General features: G+C 47.0%; 1 protein-coding gene across 3 annotated transcripts in view; it reads right to left on the bottom strand.

Annotated features, from left to right (window-relative positions):
* FBXO28 (F-box protein 28) overlaps positions 1-18,641 on the bottom strand; it is a 38,211-nt gene extending 19,570 nt beyond the window's left edge. For all 3 annotated transcript variants that reach the window (XM_060643276.2, XM_060643274.3, XM_060643275.3), the window contains exons 1-3: positions 18,339-18,641; positions 7,102-7,211; positions 3,542-3,680 (exon numbers count right to left, since the gene is read on the bottom strand). In XM_060643276.2, coding sequence (XP_060499259.1) covers positions 3,542-3,680; positions 7,102-7,211; positions 18,339-18,605 — 516 coding nt within the window. In that variant the 5' untranslated portion in view covers positions 18,606-18,641. The remainder of the gene's footprint in view (positions 1-3,541; positions 3,681-7,101; positions 7,212-18,338) is intronic.
* Positions 18,642-18,963: the final 322 nt, after the last annotated feature.

The raw sequence follows: 18,963 nt of genomic DNA, 5'->3' as shown, positions 1-18,963 counted from the left end.
GGTAAGCCCGGTATCTGCAAGCTCTCAGTTCTGAGAGACGATGAACGGAGGACCAACAGAGCGGTTGGGGTCGGCAGCTGCGGCCCTGGTGGACCCGCAGCGGTCTCACGGGAACACAAGCACACACGTGTCCTCCCCGAGTGTCGTACACGGCTGTTCCCCAGACAGGAGGAGCTGTGACAGACCATGTGGCCTGCAAAGCCAGAAACACGTACCGCCTGGCCTTTTACAGGAAAACTTTGGGGATCTCTCCCCAGGGAGGACAGTGGCAAACTCCCAACTGCTCTGAACTCTTTAGAGATTTTCTCCTAACGCCGTCACCAGTATCGCCCCCGTCCAGAGACGCCATCTTAACCCCCTTCCGTCAGACCTGGTTTTTCGCTCAGTAGAAAGGCAATGACCTAGCTGTGAGGAGTTGGAGAAGGGACCTGTAGGCTGAAATCATTTTTATTTTTATCTTCTATTTTTTAGAGAGAGAGAGCAAGAGTGTGCGAGCGGGGGAGGGGCAGAGAGGGAGAGAGAGAATCCCAAGCTGGTTCCATGCTGTCAGCTCAGAGACCGACTGGGGCTTAATTTGAGCTCGTGACCTGAGCCGAGATCAAGAGTCAGACACTTAACCGACTGAGGCCCCCCAGCAGCCCCTAAATCATTTTTAAATATAGACTTGCAACTCAGCCTCCTGTGTCAGCCCCACTGTCGCCGGTGCCTGGAGCTTTCCAGAGGCTGGCTGTGCAGACGGCGCTGCCTCCCAGCTCCCCACTGCCCAGCTAGGGTTTAAACTCCTCCGCTCTGCCAGGCCTGCTGCCACTGGTTCGTGTACTTTCCAGCTCCCAGACTTCTGGTGCTCCGCTCTCCTGACCTCGCTCTCACGGGTCTCGGTCTTTTTTTCCTCTTTAAAATTAGCTCCTTCGCTATCTGAGCAAGCTTTGGGACGGGTCAGAGGTAAACATGTATTCAGTCTGCCATCCTGAACCTACCATCTGACGTAAAGAGTAAATTTGCTCTTTCGAGAATAATTTTAACAAAGCTTTTTTTCCAGCCGTTAGTGTAAAATCCCAAAATTCTGATATAAATCAAGTGTTCTCATTTAAACTACAACGTTGATGTGACCCAGATTCACTTAAGTAGCTCATGAAAGAGTAATTTGCGAATGAACTGCTTACTACAGACCTGAATTCTAACAAAGTGCATATGTTCTATACAAACCAGAGAAATGAGTTCCCTTATAGAGTATGAAAACTCCTGAACTTTTTTTTAAATTTTTAATTTTTGAGAGAGAAAGTGCAAGTGGGGGAAGGGCAGAGAGGGAGAGAATCCCAAGCAGGGGGGATCAAACCCACAAACCGTGAGATCATGACCTGAGCTGAGGTCAAGAGTCGGACGCTGAACCGACAGAGTCACCCAGGCGCCCCAAGATGGCACTTTTAAGAAACAAAACAACCCGAGATGAGTTAAGCGCGATAATAACAAAACTCGTTTCTGTTTTCTGGTGGGGTTGTCTGTCAGGTTTACAGGAGGAGTAGTAGTCAGGGTGAGTTTCTGTGAGGACACGGGCACTACTAAGAAAAAATGGGAGAAAATGGTAAAGAACACAACCGGGAAATCAGAAGGCTCGAGTGTAGCTTTTGTCAAACCCTGCACACTCCCTGCACGCTCGCCAGGCCGTGGTTCTCTTCCCACCGGAACACGAGTCCGGGCACAGACGAGCGCTCTGCGAATCCCAAGTGGTTCGCGAATGTAAGAGGAGGGCAACGGCTGGGGACAGGGCCGGGCGGACAGCTGGACCCCAGGGGAAGCCGGGCACCGGGCTCCTTCGCACCTGCTCTCCCGCGGGGGGCGCAGAAAGGCGCCCAGGGCCTACTGCACCTGAAAACCACACACTTTCTCGGCCGTGGCTGCCTCGGCTGCTGTTCTGCTACAGAAACGGAGCGAAAAGTCAACAAAAACTTGCAAAAACCAGCAGGACTCATCTGGATCTGACCTTATTCATTCAGATAGCGAAGACCAGCATTCCAATTCTGTGATCCTGGTCACTCAGAACCAAGACTGGAGACATCGGTAAAGGCCAGACACCGACCAGCTTCGGCTCTGCAGGCCACGTGCACTTAGCACAAACTACTCCCCTCTGCCTGGTGACGATTGGCTGAATCGGTTTTGAGGTTATGAAAACTGTAAGATGTTTCTTAAATATCCATATTCTTAACATTGAGACATGCAAAAAAACCCAGGAGACTGTAGGGGACAACCTATGCTAGTTCAATGGACTTCCCAGAACACTTCAGTGTTAAGGCCTATAAAGCAGATCTGGACAAAATCTGGCGTAAGAATCAGAATCTGATGTTTCCGACTGGTCACCTTCTACAGTTAAGTACCCCACAAAAGAATCTGTAGCTAGTACGTGGGAAGTGAGATATACTGAAGAATATTCCAGGGGTGCCTGGATGGTTCAGTCGGTGAAGCATCCGACTCTCGAGTTTGGCTCAGGTCACCTCATGGTTCGTGAGATTGAGCCCCAGGTCAGGCTCTGTGCAGGTGGCGTGGAACCTGCCCGGGATTCTCTCTCTCTGCTGCTCCTCCCCCACTTACTCAGTCTCTCTCTCAAAATAAATAAACATTAAAAAAAAAGACTATTTCAAATAAAATAAGAAATGGAATCCCTCCCATAAACTCACAGAAAATTGAAACCGAAGAAAGTATATAGAAAATATTACCAGTGTTCATGACCCATGGAGATGACAGAAAAAAAAATTTTTTTTTTTAAATTTTACTAGGTTCCAACCACAGTAAGGGCATCTTTTGCTACTATCATTCACTCTCCACGCCTTCCACACACGACAGATACAGACCGCGCCTGAATTTACTCTCCACTCCAGCAACGAGAGGCTACGCCGGAGTTATATATGCTGCAGTACTTGTCCGCAGCAGCAGGAGTGGCACATGGAGGGCTGGAGTCGCAGCTACCTTGGGGACAGTAAATATGCCAGAGGAGACTTATACCTGTTAAACAACTCTCTTCCTCAGCCCTGTGTGTGCCGCTATCCAGTGACCATCTATTCTTACCAAACCTGCAAGTTTCTGAGTCGTCTTCAGGAAGCACTTCTCAAACACGACCACATCAGCCTGTCCCTCCCCCTCCCCCGACCCCCAAACTAGAACAGTTGAAGGCGGGGAAGGCACCTATCTTGTTCTCTGCTGTTCTTAACAAGGAGTACAAAGCTCACAGATGTGTTCTTCAGCACGAACTCTTTTTTTCCTTCATATTTACGGAAACAGCGTATTAACTGGGGTGCAGTATAAACTTCCTAACAAGCTTCGAGAGCACAGCAGGGCTTCTGCTGTTCGCTTCCTAACGTGAATCTTGAACATGAAGATCACATACGGGACGTATTTATATCAGTTACGGCACCGAAGCTAAACAAATCCATTCACAGAAACTCAGTCCAGAGAGGCAGGAACAACTCGGACGCTTCAACAATCGCTTTCTAGTAATTTCAGCTTAAGCAGAGCGACCAGCTGTCCTACGTAAGCAATCCTAGTTTACCTTTCCTGGGATGAAGCAACAGAGATTGGAATCCACATACTTCATGAAAGTCATATTTAACAGTGAGAGCCTTGTTTCGACGGCGGCAAGAATGTCTGCGTGGCGAGCTAACGAGTGGTTTCTTCTTTCTGACTCCCTCCTGTAATAAAGGAAAGCATCATGAACGAAGTACTGTGGACCAAAATGTTAAGCAATGAAAATGCCTTGGGGCGCCTGGGGGGCTCAGTCGGTTGAGCATCAGACTCTTGATTTCGGTTCAGGTCCTGATCCCAGGGTTGCGGGACTGAGCCCTGTGCTCGGCTCTGCACTGAGTGTGGAGCCTGCTTAGGATTCTCTCACTCGAGTTAAAAAAAAAAAAAAAAAAAAAAAAAAAAAAAAAAAAAAAAAAAAAAGCCTTACTGAAATAGTCTGAACATTTACATGTTACTTCAGATCTCTACAGTCGGGTCACCATTTAACTGTAACCAACGATCAATGAATCGCTATATCCAGAAATCCCTGCCGAAGACCAGTACGCACTGGTGAAATACTTGAAAAAAAATGTTAGTTTCTTTGTGTTTTGGCTATATCGAGCCGAATGGCCATTTGAATCAGAAAAATCAGATAAAGGAAAGAATTACAAAGGGACACAGAGACAAGTGAGCTGTATGTTTTTACCCGTAAAATCAGCTCACTTAAATTTTTAAACAGTTTCACTGGGAAGTAATTCACATGTAAAATTCGCTTTTAATGTGTATAATTTAATGCCTTTTAGTCTATTCACAGAGCTGTGCCCCCATTAGCACGATTTAACTTCTCCACGTTCTCATACCACAGAAAGAGGGCCCATAACCGTCATCAGTCACTCCTACTCCCCAGCCCTTGGCAACCGCTGGTCTCCTTTCTGTCTCTCTGGATCCGCCTATTCTGGACACTTCAGGTATCCGGAGGGGTAGCGCCTGCAGCATCTTGTGTGCGTCTTCCTTCACGCAGCACGCTTCCCCCAGCTCGGCCGCGTTGTAGCGTGTACCCGGGCTTCGTTCCTTTCTGCGGCCGACTAATATTCTATCATATAGACACGCCACCACTTTGATTATCCGGTCATCGGCTGATGACTTTTGGGTTGTTTCCACTTTCTGACTACTATGAATGATGCTGCACTGAATGCTCGTGTCCCAATTTTTTTGTGTGGTTATGCTTCCATTTCTTTTAACTATATACCTAGGAGTGAAATCGTTGGGTCACATGGTAATTCTATGTTTAACCTTTTGAGGAACGAAGTGTTTTCGCAAGTGGGAGAACCAGTGTACGATCTCACCAGCAATTTGTGAAGGTTCCGGTTTGTCCACATCCTTCCCAAGACGTTTTGTCTTTTTTGTTTCAGCCGTCCCAGTGGGTGTTCAGCGGTATGTCAGCGCTCCGCTGGGCAATGCCCTGCTGACCGATGATGCTGAGCCCCCGTACGTGTGTGCCGGCCTTCAGTTTATCGTCTCCGGAGAAATACCTACTAAAGCCCTTCGCCCACATTTAAATTGGGTTATGTGTCAGTGGATTAACTCAATTATGTTTCTTGTTGAGCTCTAAGAGTTCCTCGCGCAATCTGGACACAAGTCCCTCATCAGATGTATGAGCTGCAAATATTTTCTCCCCTCGTGTGGGTAGTTTTTTCACTTTTTGATGTTGTCCTCTGCAGCACAGTTTAAAATTTTGATGAAGTCCAGACTTTTTTCTTCTGTTACTTGTGCTTTTGGTGTCCTAGCAAAGAAACCACTGCCTAATCTAAGTTTATGGAGGTCAGGACTCTGTTTCCATCTAAGGGTTTATCGTCCAGCCCTGACGCTCACACTTAGATCTGTAATCTATTTGGAGTTCATTTTCGTAGACGGTGTGGGGAAGGGGTCCAAGTTCATTCCTTGGCGCACAGACACCCAAGTGTCCCGGTGTCATCTGTGGAAAACATCACTTTCCCCACTGAGTGGTCTTGCGTCCTTGTTGAAAATCAACGGACTAAACGTATCAGGATCTATTTTCCATACTCTCAGTTCTGCTCCGTTGGTCCATATGTCTGTCTTTGTGTCGGCAACACACTGGTTCGATTACTGTGGCTTTGCAGTCAGTTTTGATACTGGGAAGAGGTAGCACTCTACCAACTTTGTTCCTCCTTTTCAAGATTGCTTTGGTTATTCGGAGTAAGAATTGCAAGACGAACTGGTCATTTTCTGCAAAACAAGACAACTTGGATTTTGACGGGATTTGCAGTGAATGTGCAGACCAGCTTGGGGAGAACTGCTGTCTTCACGGTATGAAGTCTTCCCGTCTGTGACCGTGAAATGTCTCTTTCAAGTCTCTTCGAATCCCCTTTACCAATGTCTTCTCGTTTTCAGGGGACAAGTCATCTTTTGTTACAGGCATTACATACATCTTATGCTTTTTGATGGTACTGTAAATGGAACTGCCTTTTTAAAAATATATTTATTTCTGAGAGAGACAGACACAGAGCACGAGGGGGGGGGGGGGGGCGGAGAAAGAGAGAGGGAGACGCAGAATCCGAAGCAGGACCCAGGCTCCGAGCTGTCAGCACAGAGCCCAACGGGGGGGCTCAAACCCACAAACCGCGAGATCATGACGTGAGCCAGAGTTGGATGCTTAACCGACTGAGTCACCCAGGTGCCCCTGGGATTGGTCCTTTCTTTAAAGTGAGCTCTCGCCCGATGTGGGGCTGGAACTGAACCCCAAGACCAAGAGTCACATGTTCTACCAACTGAGCCCACCGGGAGCCACCCCCCTTTCTGAGTCTAGCTGACACACAGTGCTACATTCGCTTCAGGCGCACAGTGTAGTGATTCAACGTCTCTGTACCTTATGCCACGCTCGCGGCAAGTGGAGCTGCCGTCTGGCACCACACAGCGCCGTGACAGTACCCTTGACTAGAGTCCCTGTGCTGTGCTTTTCATCCCCATGACTTACTCATTCCGTAACCAGAAGTCTGTATCCCCCACTCCTGTTCATCCACTCTGTCCATCCCTGCACCCTGGAACGGTTTTACTTTGGTTTTTGGATCATCTATTGCTAGTACATACAATTACACAACTCCTTTTTGTGTATCAATCTCACATCTTGTGGCCCTGCTGAACGTGTTTATTAGCTCTAACCATTAGTGGACTCCTTATGTACGCGATCACATACATGTCAGATCATGTCACCTATGAAAAGAGAATATCAATTCTTCCCTTCCAACCTGGACGCCTCTTATTTCATCTTCTGGCCTGACGGCCCTGGCTATAACCCCCAATAAAATGTTGAACAGAAATGGTGGACAAATGAGGGTCAAAATCACTTACTGTGACCTGGGTACCCTTCCCTACAAAAATCTGGAAACCGTGTAACACATCAACTTACCCAGATTAAAAAACAAAACCCCAAATAAACAGGAGTGCCTGGCTGTGACTCCCGATCACAGGATCATGCATTTGAGCCCCATGTTGGGTGTAGAGATGACATAAATTCCAAAAACATAAACAACCAAGAAACGAACAAAAATCCCCACTTGTAAATTACTGCCGTCACTAGCCACAGCGTACCTTGGAAGTTGTGCTTTAACTTGTTTCTGACATAGATTGTGGTATCTCTCCACTTTTAGAAATCCCTGATTCAACATTCTCTGGCAGACCAAGTCCATTCTTTTACAAACCTACAGGAAGGAAGAAGGAGAAAGAATTTTAAAAAGTAAAAACCAAATAAATAACAATTAACCTAGACTCCTGTCAGCTGCAAGTGCTCTGTGCCGATGCTGCCCCCTCGTTTGCCGTCTGAATCTTTGAATCAGTATATACGGGCGAATGCCTCATAGTTTCTAACTCTTGCAACATTATGTTAAGAAATTAATATTAGTGTAGACAAGGAATATTTCACCTTTAGCTATTTGTTGAATGTTCTGAATGTATCCCCACCACTATGGTCAGAACTATAGTCATGAAGATCAACGTATTCAAAAGGTTTTTAAACTTTTTTTTTTTTTAAGTTTTTGAGAGAGCGCGCAAGAGGGGCAAGGGGTAGAGAGAGAGAGGGAGACACAGAATCCGAAGCAGGCTCCAGGCTCCGAGCTGTCAGCACAGAGCCCGACGAGGGGCTCGAACCCACAAGCTGTGAGATCGTGACTTGAGCCGAGGCTGGATACTGAACTGACCGAGCCACCCAGGCGCCTCTCAAAAGGTTTTTCCAAGTTTGAAAAAAGAAAATTCTCCTTTAGCTAAAAATGTGTATTCAAACTTAAGTCCAACCTCTCATAAAGTTTATATCACCTATAATCAGAATGAGAATTCTTATTTATTTCTACCAGTCAGGGTTAACTACAGAGAGTTAGTCTCTGCTAGACTACCATAGTCTCCATGACATATTTTAACATATGTAGCAGAATCCTGAATATTTTGAATCTTTGAGGAATACTGTGCTTTTTATAGAGTAAAAGCACAAAATCATAGTCAGAACATCTAAAGTGGACCCTGACTTCTACACATTCTTGAGCAAGTCAGCTACCGTGTGTAAAAGGTGGGCAGCATCTAACTCCCAGGGAGATCATTAGGATTAAATGAAACAATAGACGCTAAAATCACTTGGTAAACTCTAAAGTACTATGTAAAGATTGCATTAAATAAACTTTGTTGAACTTAGTACTAATTTGAAAACTTTGTTCCATAGATGCTAGATTTCTGCGACATCCCGGCACCTTTGTTATCCTAACACAACCTGCTACACAAAATCCATTTCTTCTTTGATCCCTGAGAATTTGGCAGTGACTCAGCGCCATCAACTTGAACACCAGCTCTCACCGCATAGTGTGGACACTGAGAGTGCACGACACAGGTAAATCTGTACCAGGGCCAAGTCAAGCAGGTGGGCTTGTCATGTGCTTCTTCCCATCTCTCGTGGTGCCCAAGCACAAACGCTGGACAAACCCTTGTTGAAACGGAAATGCTGATGAAATCCTTGGTGTCTGTTTTCCCCTGAGAACACAGACACACAAATTCTGGCAACCTGGACAATGAAGGCTTTACTGCTCTAGTACTAAATACTATGGGCTTCCTAATTCACAACACGCCAGATGAAATGTGTTAAGAAACACTGCTTTTCAATTTGAAAACAAGAACAGCAAATTTTAAGTACTGAGTAATTCTTAATAAATGGGATTTTAAAATATGGTGGGATTCTACCCCCCCCCCTTCCTTTTTGGTAGAAAGAGGGCACAAGTGAGCGAAGGGCATAGAGAGAAGGAAGAGAGAAGCGGGGCTCATGCTCACCTGATGTGGGGCTCGAACTCACAAACCACAAGATCATGACCTGAGCTGAAGTCTAATGCTTGACCCACTGAGCCACCCAGCTGCCCTGGAGGGATCTGTTTCTAACTAAAATAAACCAACTGTCAACATACCTTCAATGTCTATTAAAGAAAATGACAGTAATAAAAACAATATGTATCAAGATAACTTTTAACGTTTATTTTTTGTAATCTCTACACCCAACGTGGGGCTTGAACCCACAATCCCGAGATCAAGAGTCCCATGCTCCCCCGACTGAGCGAGCCAGGTGCCCCAACATAAATAACTTTTAAAGGAAAAATAACTCTTCTAAAAGTATCTAGTGAGTTCCATTTTTGCAAATCTCTTTGATATGTGGCTTTAGAGGAAGTAAAATATCATATCTGCTTCTGTATTCAATCTACTGAGATACTACCTTGGAAAATTCTAGAAATCATAATATACAAGGATACATTTCATGAACTCTCGGTTTGCTGACATCATCTAATGTCGCAACAGCTACTGGAAAGCTCTGTCCACTTGTGAAAGAAGGCGAGTGAAAAATGGGCAAGAACAGCTTAGTAGTATAATGAAAATATTTTAGATCTTACAGACTCCTTCAAAGGGTCTTGGGAACCGCTTTGGGATCCCAGGACTAAACCTGAAGAACCAGTGCTCCATTCAAGAGGACAAAGGGCCTAAGATAGAGGTGTGGCCCGTGCGAAGGCACAGGGTCTGGAGTGAATACGCCACTGAGCAAATAGTGACGACAGAGCAGATGTGCAGGCAAAGCTGAGTGAAATACTTGGAGCAGAGAAATCAGTAATGAGAAAGAACTTTAAAAAGACTGCCCATTTTGGGAAAGATCTTGTATGGAGAATGGTCATTTTCTGTAAGCAGAAAATCTATTAGGACCAAAGATGTGGGTCCAGAAAATCCATGGAGATGAACCCCCAAAGGAAGAAATGGAAGATAAGAAAATAAAGGCTTATATACAGAGTCTCAACATTTTAAAAAAGTGTTTATTTTATTTTTGAGAGAGAGAGAGCATGAGCAGGGGAGGGGCAGAGAGAGAGAAGGGGACAGAGGATACGAAGTGGGCTCTGCTCTGACAGCAGAGATCCCAACACAGGGCATGAACTCACAAACCGGGAGATCATGACCTGGGCAGAAGTCAGATGCTTAACGGACTGAGCCACCCAGGTGCCCCTCAAGTAATATTTAATGTTAAAAGCTGGTAAAAAGATGGGGCATCTGGGTAGCTCAATCGGTTGAGCGTCTTGCCTCTTGGTTTCGGCTCAGGTCATGATCTCACGCTTTGTGAGTTTGAGCCCCGCATTGGGCTCCATGCTGACAGTGTGGAGCCTGCTTAGGATTCATTCTCTCTCTCTCTCTCTCTCTCTCTCTCTCTCTCTCTCTCTCTCTCTTTCTCCCTTCCTCCCTCTTCCCCTCCAGGGTGTTCCTATCAAAATAAATAAACTTGAAAAAAAAAAAGCTGGTAAAAAGAGAAAACAGGAGGTCACAAAGACAGACAAATTGGAACAGCACCGAAAAAGCTGAAGTCAAAAATATTTTAAGCATTAGTCAATACTGTAGGAAAAGATCAGCCTTTAAAGTGGTATTCTTTCTTTCCTGGATGTTTGATAAGCATGGACTGACCAGTAGCACAAAAACAAAGATACAACGGATCATATATCTTTGTGGAGAATTCAGAAAGAAGCAAAGTGGCCTCTGAACAGTTGGGCCCCGAACAACACAGATTTGAAGTGCACGGGGCCACCTATACATGCGTTTTTCTTTTTTCTTTTTGTGGATAAATTCAGTACAGCTCTGTAAATGTATGTTCTCTTCCTTATGATTTTTTTTAAAGATTATTTAACTGTAAATAATTTCTTTTCTCTAGCTTACTTTATCATAAGAATAAGGCATATGATATGTGCAACACCTGAAACATGTGTTAATGGACTGCTTATGTCACCGGTGAGGCTCCTGATCAGCAGTAAGCTTTTAGTAGTTGAGCTTTTGCGGGGGGGGGGGGGGGGGGGGGGGGGGGGGGGGGTCAAAAGTTCTATGTGGATTTTCAAATCCATCGTGGTTGGTGCCCCTAACCCTTGTGTTGTTCAAAGGTCAACTGTATGCTAATTTCCCCTGCGATACCTGATTACGTATGCTAGCTTGCAATGCAAAATTATCTCATTTAAAATATAGCTTTATACATATGGGTAGTTTAAGAATTTCCCAAAGCTAAAGGGAAGAGTATTTATTTCCTTGGTTTATTAAAACAAAACAAAAATCCTAGCAATTCAGCCATTTGCCCAAGACAGTAAAATACAATTCTGAAGTCTAATATACAAAGATGATGACTCTGTCAAAAACTACCATGACATTTATAGGTCAGCCAAAACCTACACTATCAATATAGAAGGGAGCTGATGGAATATCAGCCTCTAATGGGGACATTTGGCTTGGATCCCTCTTGCTGTCCCGCTTTGAGAGAACAGATGTGGTTTTTCCTTGTTAAGTACTTCAAGATTTAAAATGCCGTGTGTATCTTTTTCATCATTTTCTAACATAAGTAGTAATGAAAATTTTTCTTCACTCTGTTTAGAAATCTTTTCTGACATGTTGTGCCACCACGGTCCTTGACGATGCAAGACATGTACGCCATCAATGTGTGCGACCCACAATTTCCCTGTTAAACCTAATCTTAATATCAAAATCTTGGCTGATTCTAAGATGCACATTTTTGCATATTTTAACATTTGACATTGGAAATGGTCCTAGAATTATAACTGGCAGCATTTCTTCTTCAGATGTCTTAGAATGCCTTGGAATATAAAATGGTGGACTTTGATTTTGTTTAAGATGTTATAGAGACTTTAAGATGCTACCAATTTAACAAAAGCTCTTCTGGGGGGGGGGGGGAACATAAGCACTGCTACACAAATCTACATATAAGTTGATCAAGACACATTCTGATTTCAAAAATGTTAAAATCTGAAGCTGTATCTTAGAATCAAGGAAATACTGTAATGGAACCACATTTTTCATGTACTTATTTCATGGTCTACATTCTCAAGTGAACTGAATACTTGATGTTTTTCTCCAATGAATCCAGAAGCTATTACCAAAGATTAGGCTGCTTACTAATAACCCTCAAACTGGAAGGAACTTAAGACACCAGAACCTTCAGTGAGGACATGGAGACATTAAGAAATTATGTAATTTGCACAAAGTCACCACACCATTCAGTGGCAAAAGGAAAATTAAGAATTCAGGCTTCTAATTAGTATCTTCTTAAATTTAGCAATCGGCAGCATAGAGATGGAAATAATCACCCTAATTACTCTCAACTGATTGCGGTCTCACTAACACTGTCCTGCGGCAGGGACTGTCAGCAGCGGCCTCAAGTAGGACTTCTTGAGCAGGCAACATGAGGTCTCAAGGACATCGGTGGGCGTTCTCCCCACAGTGCTGAAGTTAGAGAGATGGCGCTAGACCAAAATCTTTCTAGAATTCTTCCAAAGTTCAAAAACCAGAAAACAATGAGACAAATCTGCACTGTAAAACATTTTATAAGCCATCTGTCCTGATTCTTCAAAATGCCAACTGCGTGGAAGAATGAAAAAAGTAGGGAGAATGTTCTAAAGAGACAAATGTTTTATTAGATTCAAAGCACTTATCATCCACCAAAAAAAACAAAAAACCAAAAAAACACATAGGGACATTTTGGGGACAATTGAGAAATTAAAATGTAAAATGTAATTTTAAATCCCTGGAAAGTGATAATAGTGTGATCACAAAAAGGACAAAAATGTCATTTTATTTGCATTTTACTTTCAAATGGTTTAGTGAAATAAATAATCTGTGTGTAGATTTAGAGAGGGAGAGAATGATCAGACAACTGAAAGAGATAAAGCAAATGTGGCAAAAAGTTAATGATGGGTAACAAATCACTTAAAAATTGTGCTTCGGTGGTATGGATTATCTAATATACAATGCCATATAAAGAGACACAGAGTTAATTATGTACTAGAATCACAACTTTTACATTTTTTGGGTATCCCCCGTAGATGTTCACTTGGAAAGAAAATATAAATTTACTATTAGACGGAGCAAAACAATTAGGAAGAAAAGCCTGTTCCCAGGATTTCTATAATGCCTCCTAAAAGCCAAAGAGAAAAGCTCTTCTGGGGCGCCTGGGTGGCTCAGTCAGTTCAGCAATCAATTGTTGATTTTGGCTCAGGTCATGACCTCGAGGTCTGTGGGATCGAGCCCCGAGTCGGGTTTGTGCTGACAGTGCAGAGCCTGCTTGGGATTCTGTCTCTCCCTCCCTCTCTGCCCTTCTGCCGCTCACTCTGTCTCTGTCTTGCTCTCTTGTTCTCCTGCAGACAGCTACTCACTAACTATACACTAGCTTCATATCATCTTATCAATGTTTGTTATCATTAAGAGTATTTTTCTGGGCGCCTGGGGGGCTCAGCGGGTTAAGTGTCCGGCTTTTGCTCAGGTCATGATCTCACAGTTCGTGGGTTTGAGCCCCGCATCGGGCTCTGTGTGGACAGCTCGGAGCCTGGAGCCTGCTTCAGATTGTGTCTCCCTCCCTCTCTGCCCTCCCCTGCTTACGCACTCTCTTTAAAAAATAAATAAATGTTAAAAAAAAAAAAAAAAAAGACAATTTTTCACTCAAGCTTCTTAAAATGCTCCTAAATTAAAACATTTTCTCATCTTGTCTGTTGGAGGTAAATACGAAGCAGCTCACGTTTCAGCTCTGCTATAATTTGTACAGAAAATACATTCTCCTCACAACAACATTTATGTTGTGTTCATCACACAGGGCAGCGAAGCGCTTTTTAGAACGATTCAGGGGCGCCTGCGTGGCTCAGCTGGTTAAGCGTCTGACTCTTGGTTTTGGCCCAGGTCATGATCTCACAGTTTGTGAGGCCGAGCCCTGCATTGGGCCCTTTGCTGACAGTGCAGAGCCTGCTTGGGATTCTCTCCCTCCCTCTCTCTCAAAGTAAGTAAAAAACTTAAAAAAGAGAGAGAGAGAGAGAAAACGATTTCATTTATTCAACAAATACTGAATACTGATACAGAATCACAGACTATGAAGGATCCCCGATGAAAGGGTATAAGGAGCCTAAATTCAGTGCCCGACCGGCCCTTCCGGAGACAATTCCAACACAACACGCAAGAGCAGCAGTGTTGTAGGGGGAACTCCGAGGAACAGGAGGGGGTCAAGTTCAGGCAAGAATCCCAGAGGCTTTCCCGAGGTGCTAACAGGACGGTGTACCCCGAAGACAGGCAGGAGCGGCTGCGGACAGAAGAGGCGTGCTTGCAGGACCGGGGTATCTGGGAAACCCAACAGCTCGACGATGCTGGTTTCAATCAACCTTCGTGCCAGACACTGGAAGGAGGTGCCCGGGAGAAACCTCTTGCAAAGGTGATCTTTTGCTCCTAGTCTCAAACGTCAAGAGACTGGACCGTACGCACAGGCCATCCTTTGAAGCTAGCACCTTCTCCCACCCCGCGAGAACCCGCACACCCTGCATGCGGGGCGCGCAGGTGCCTCTGGCCCCGGTCAGGAAATGATGACATGAAGGGGTGCGGGTTGTTTCCTGATGTCTTCACCTGACCACCCCCCCTCCCAAAAGTTGTCCACGCTGGAGCTTCTCAAAACAGCTTCTTAAATCTGGCCGGTCTGTGACATGAAAAAGGGCAAAGGGAGGGGGAGCCTGACCATTGCCGTAGGTCATATGACACGCCACACAATCCTGTCGCTGCTCTGATTAGTCACCCTGCTCCAAGCACTTCGTCACACCGTATGTCATTTTTGTTTCCGCCAGGAACGTTCTTTCACTGTTACTAACTGGACAAAAACTCATCTTGAGGGAGCCTCTCCTGAATAACGTCAACATTCTTGTATTTATCATCTTTGCACTTGTTATCTGCCGCCTTGTAAGTATGCTCCTTCTGTTTTCATGATCCTGCGGGCAGGCTTACTGACTGAAACCCTCTTTCAGACTAGAATCTTCAGGAATAATGAAGTGTCCCCCACATGTTATAATCATGTACCTGTACTTAAGTACCTGGCAATAAAAATAACCTAATGATGAGATGGGGAGGGGGGAGCCACAAATCAGCAATACAAAGAATATATTCTCTGTAACACCGCAACAAAGAGCAGTGCTTCTCCAAGTGTGCTCTAGGGACCCCTGGGATCCCCAAGATCCTTTTGAGAGTCTGTGAGGACAAACTATTTTCCTAATACCAAGATGTAACTTGCCACTTTTACTCTTGTTCTTTTATAACATATAGTGGACTTTTCCAGAGGCAACAGGACACGTGATAACATTTTTTGACAGCTGATGAAGTATGTACTGTCTATTCCTGTGTTCCTGTGTCTTCTAGAATTTTCTAAGGTCAGCTCTTAGGTTCTCAATAACTTTCAAGAGTGTAAAGATGTCCCGGATTTAAAAAAAAAAAAAATGTTACAGAACAACAGAGATGAGGAAAACAGCTTGGCTATTAAAAAATAAAGAATAACTGTTTCTCATTATCCTTTGTATTTTCTACCAATCAACCTTCTCTGTGACTACAGTTTTCTAGCATATTTGAACACAAGCTGGAAAAGGAACTATAAACGGGGAACAGATTTAAGTAGCTAGAGTGTCTAAGGCAATACCTTGGGATAAAGTATGTCTGCATTTGGTTACCTACCAAAAGATTTCCTTCTAGATAACGAGCAAGCCTTCTGAATTTAACCTTTAGTCGTACTTATGACCTGAACCGCTAATAGGGTTCCATTAAATTTACAGGAGCTACGCTCAAACCGCACAGGAAGAAACTCCTAGGATCTCGCTAAAACATCTTTGAAAATGCCTGCCACATTCATGATTCAGTGAGTGAGAACACCGTGCTCACCAGTCGGAGCTCTGCGCTCAAGCCTGGCTTAGACATGCTCCCTAACAGGGCAGGAACTCACTTCTTAACCTTTGCTACTTGTTTCAAAAACTCTCAAACTTGTCAAGGGGGCCTAGGTGACGGTCTAAAGCTGCATCAGCACAAATCTGTCTGATCTACTGGAAAAACAACTCAAAGTACAAGTTTTGTCATTTCAAAAGTTCTATTTGGCCAAATAATTTTAAGTATGTTGGAAGAGTTAAATATTTAAAGAACTATTTCTGTGTAACCAGGATTTCCAGGCTCCGGGCATATTTTTGGAGTAACAGTCAATGGCAGGGAAACCCCAACAATTCAACAGGCTATTTGCACAATCCCTTGGAAGTAGCCAGACTGCGGAGTCAAATTTAAATTATTCGTGGTCACAGGAAGCAAAGACTACACCAACCAAAGTGCACAGAGAATTCGAGAATGTTATTTTAGCAATTTCAACGTTTTGAGAGCAAATCTTTTGTGCCTGTTGGGCACCTAGTTTAGGTGCTAACAGTTACAGTTGAGGTCCTAGTAAGGCAAGTAACCTGGGAAGGAAGAAAAACCCCAAATATCCCAACATCAACTGCTGGGTAGTTGACATTTAGCTTTACGGAAGCTAATTCTGTTCTTAATTAATATCGCTCTCTTCAAAGCATATCCAGCCTTAATTCCACCAAACAAACAAACAAACAAACAAGCCCCACACACTTAGAAATGAAAGGAGCTAAGAAACTGATGCTCCAGATAGCAGCACCCACACTGAAGTTCCTGGAGTTTCTGGCCAACAGTTCTTTAGGTACAAACGGCCACTTGGCCGGAAAGGGCACGGCGGGCACCCCCTGCACCCGCCACACAGCTTCTAGACTGCCAGTTTCATAAAGACCACAACTAAATTAATGCTGACATCTAGTGGCAAGACAGAACACCTTTCTTTTATAATGCTACCTGAATTGTGCCTTAGGACACCAAACCAATGACTCTGAAACCAAAGACGTTTCCAAATCCCCACAAAAGATTACCCACTTAATCTAAGAATCATCTACCGATCTTAAGTAAGCAAAGGAATTTCCTCATTCCTAAACCAGAGCGAAAAAGCACCCCTCTTTGAGACATACAATTGGCTGCAGAACCTTTTGGGCTGGGGGTGGGGGGTGATGGTGGGGCAGGGGATGCTAAGGGACTCCCTATGAAAAATCCTTGTTTGAGACCACAAATCGTATCCTTAAAAGCTTGGGACAGGTGACCGCTTAAGAATGCAGCTCAGTATTTCACTGGAAAGATGTCATTTATCAATAAACTGGGGTGCATTTTAACTCTGTCCCGAAAGAAGCCAGCTCCCCCTCTTTAAAAATGCTTTTAATTTCTGAAAAAGCGAACGACTGAGAAAGGAACCGTGTCCTCCACACCTACAGAAGTGTGACCGCGCCAAGCTCTCCAGAGCCATTGTCTGGCTCAGAGGCTCGACCCGCAGACGCAAGACAGGACGGCAGGAAGCCCGATCGGACACCGTGCTTTACCAACCCGACGGAACGCTGGAGATTCCACAGGGACTTCCAGGGTGCCATGCTCTGGGAACTCGGGGACACCCAGTTTTGAAACGGCACTTTCCGGCGGAAGAATTCCCCGCCCTGCAGCCCGGGATGGCGAGAAAGAACACCGGCCGTCGGTCTGAATCACAATTCGTCCACTTTCCTTTCAGAGGCCTGGTCTCCCTCCCACAGCGCGGTCATGGCCAAGCCGGAGCTGCAGGTGTGAACGCGGCCGGTCGACGGGAAGCTGCCGCGCACAGCGCATCCAGAAGTCCGTCTTTGTCCTCTCAGAAGCCACCCCGAGCCCGGATTTCGCTTCGACACAGAACCGGCCTGCAGTCCCTTCAAAATGTCCACCCCCTTCAACCTCCTTCCCACTTGGAGACAAACCCACCGACAGGAAGCCCAACCTCTCCCTCAGCTGAGCCGTTCGTCAAGCCCTCGGCCGAAGCTCGGCGGGCGGTAGGGTCCTGACGGCACAGATCGCGGAACCTCCGCGGCTCCGGGGGGGTGGGGGGAGGGGGCACGGCGTCCCCCAGAGCCGGCGGCCGGGGGCCCGGGGTCACTAGTTAGGAAACGGCCGGGAGACCCGGCGCGGCCCGGGGGTGGGGAGGGTCGGGGCGAGGCCCAGCCGGGCTCCGTCACCGGCCAGCCGGGTCGCGTTCCCGCCCCTCCGGGCGCCCACCGGGGTGGGGGAGGCCTGACCAGCAGGGAAACCTAGGGGGCGGAGGGGGGCACAGTGCGTGATCCCCACGGACGAGCCGAACCTGGCGCGGCCCGGCCGGGGGGCTGGAAGGTGGGGCACAAAAGGCGGCGACCGGAGCCGCGAGGTCGGCGCTCGGGCGCGGCGGCGGCGGGGCGCCCAACTCCCGCCCCGCTTCCCGGGCCCCGCCGTCCCGACCCCGCGGCAGGAAGGGGGGGCGACCCCGCTGACCGGCGCCCGGACTCCGCGTCCCGGAGCCGGCTGCGCCTCCCTCCCCGGGGACGCGCTCGCCTCTCCGCCCCCTCCCCGGACCGCGGCCGGCGGAGGGGGCGGCGGGGGTCCCGCGGGGGCCTCACCAGGCGGAGCTGGCTAATTTCGTCGTAGGACATAAAGCTGAGGATGTTCTCGATGGCTACGATGGGCAGCGCCACCAGCGTGTTGTTCTGAGGCAGCTGGTCGGGAGCCAGCGGCGGGGCCGGGGGCGCCTGGGAGCCCGGCTGCGGGGCCGGGGCCGGGGGCGGGGGCGGCAGGCGCTGGGCAGAGCCGGCGGCCGCACAGGGGCCGCCGTCGCCGTGGCCGCCGCCTCCTTCCTCAGCCATCCGCTCCTCCGACGCCGCCGCCATCTTGGGGGTTTGATGCCTTCCCCCCACTGCAAGGGGCCCAGGGGCGCTTCCGGTGCGTCACTTCCGCCTGGGCGCGGGGCGGGGCGGGGCGCCGGAGGGGCGGAGCCTGCGCGGGGACGCGCGGAGGGAGCTGCGGAGATCGCCGCGGAGGTCGCAGGTCTTCGCGGCGGGGAGGCGGGGTCGGGCCGTGTCCGCCCCGGGAAGGCGACCCGAAGCCGCCCAGGGCCGGAGCGCGAGGGAGCCCGGCCGGTTGAAGTGCTGTCCGCCGGAGCGCGTTTCTTGGCGCGCCCCCTGACGCGGGACGGTGGCCACAGTGTCGCCTGAGTGCAGGTGGGACGCGGCTCAGAGTCGTGGTTTC

The sequence above is a fragment of the Panthera onca genome, chromosome F1 (genome assembly GCF_046562875.1).
Source record: "Panthera onca isolate mPanOnc1 chromosome F1, mPanOnc1 haplotype 2, whole genome shotgun sequence".
Taxonomy (NCBI): Eukaryota; Metazoa; Chordata; class Mammalia; order Carnivora; family Felidae; genus Panthera; species Panthera onca.
This window is presented reverse-complemented; position numbering and strand designations above follow the sequence as displayed.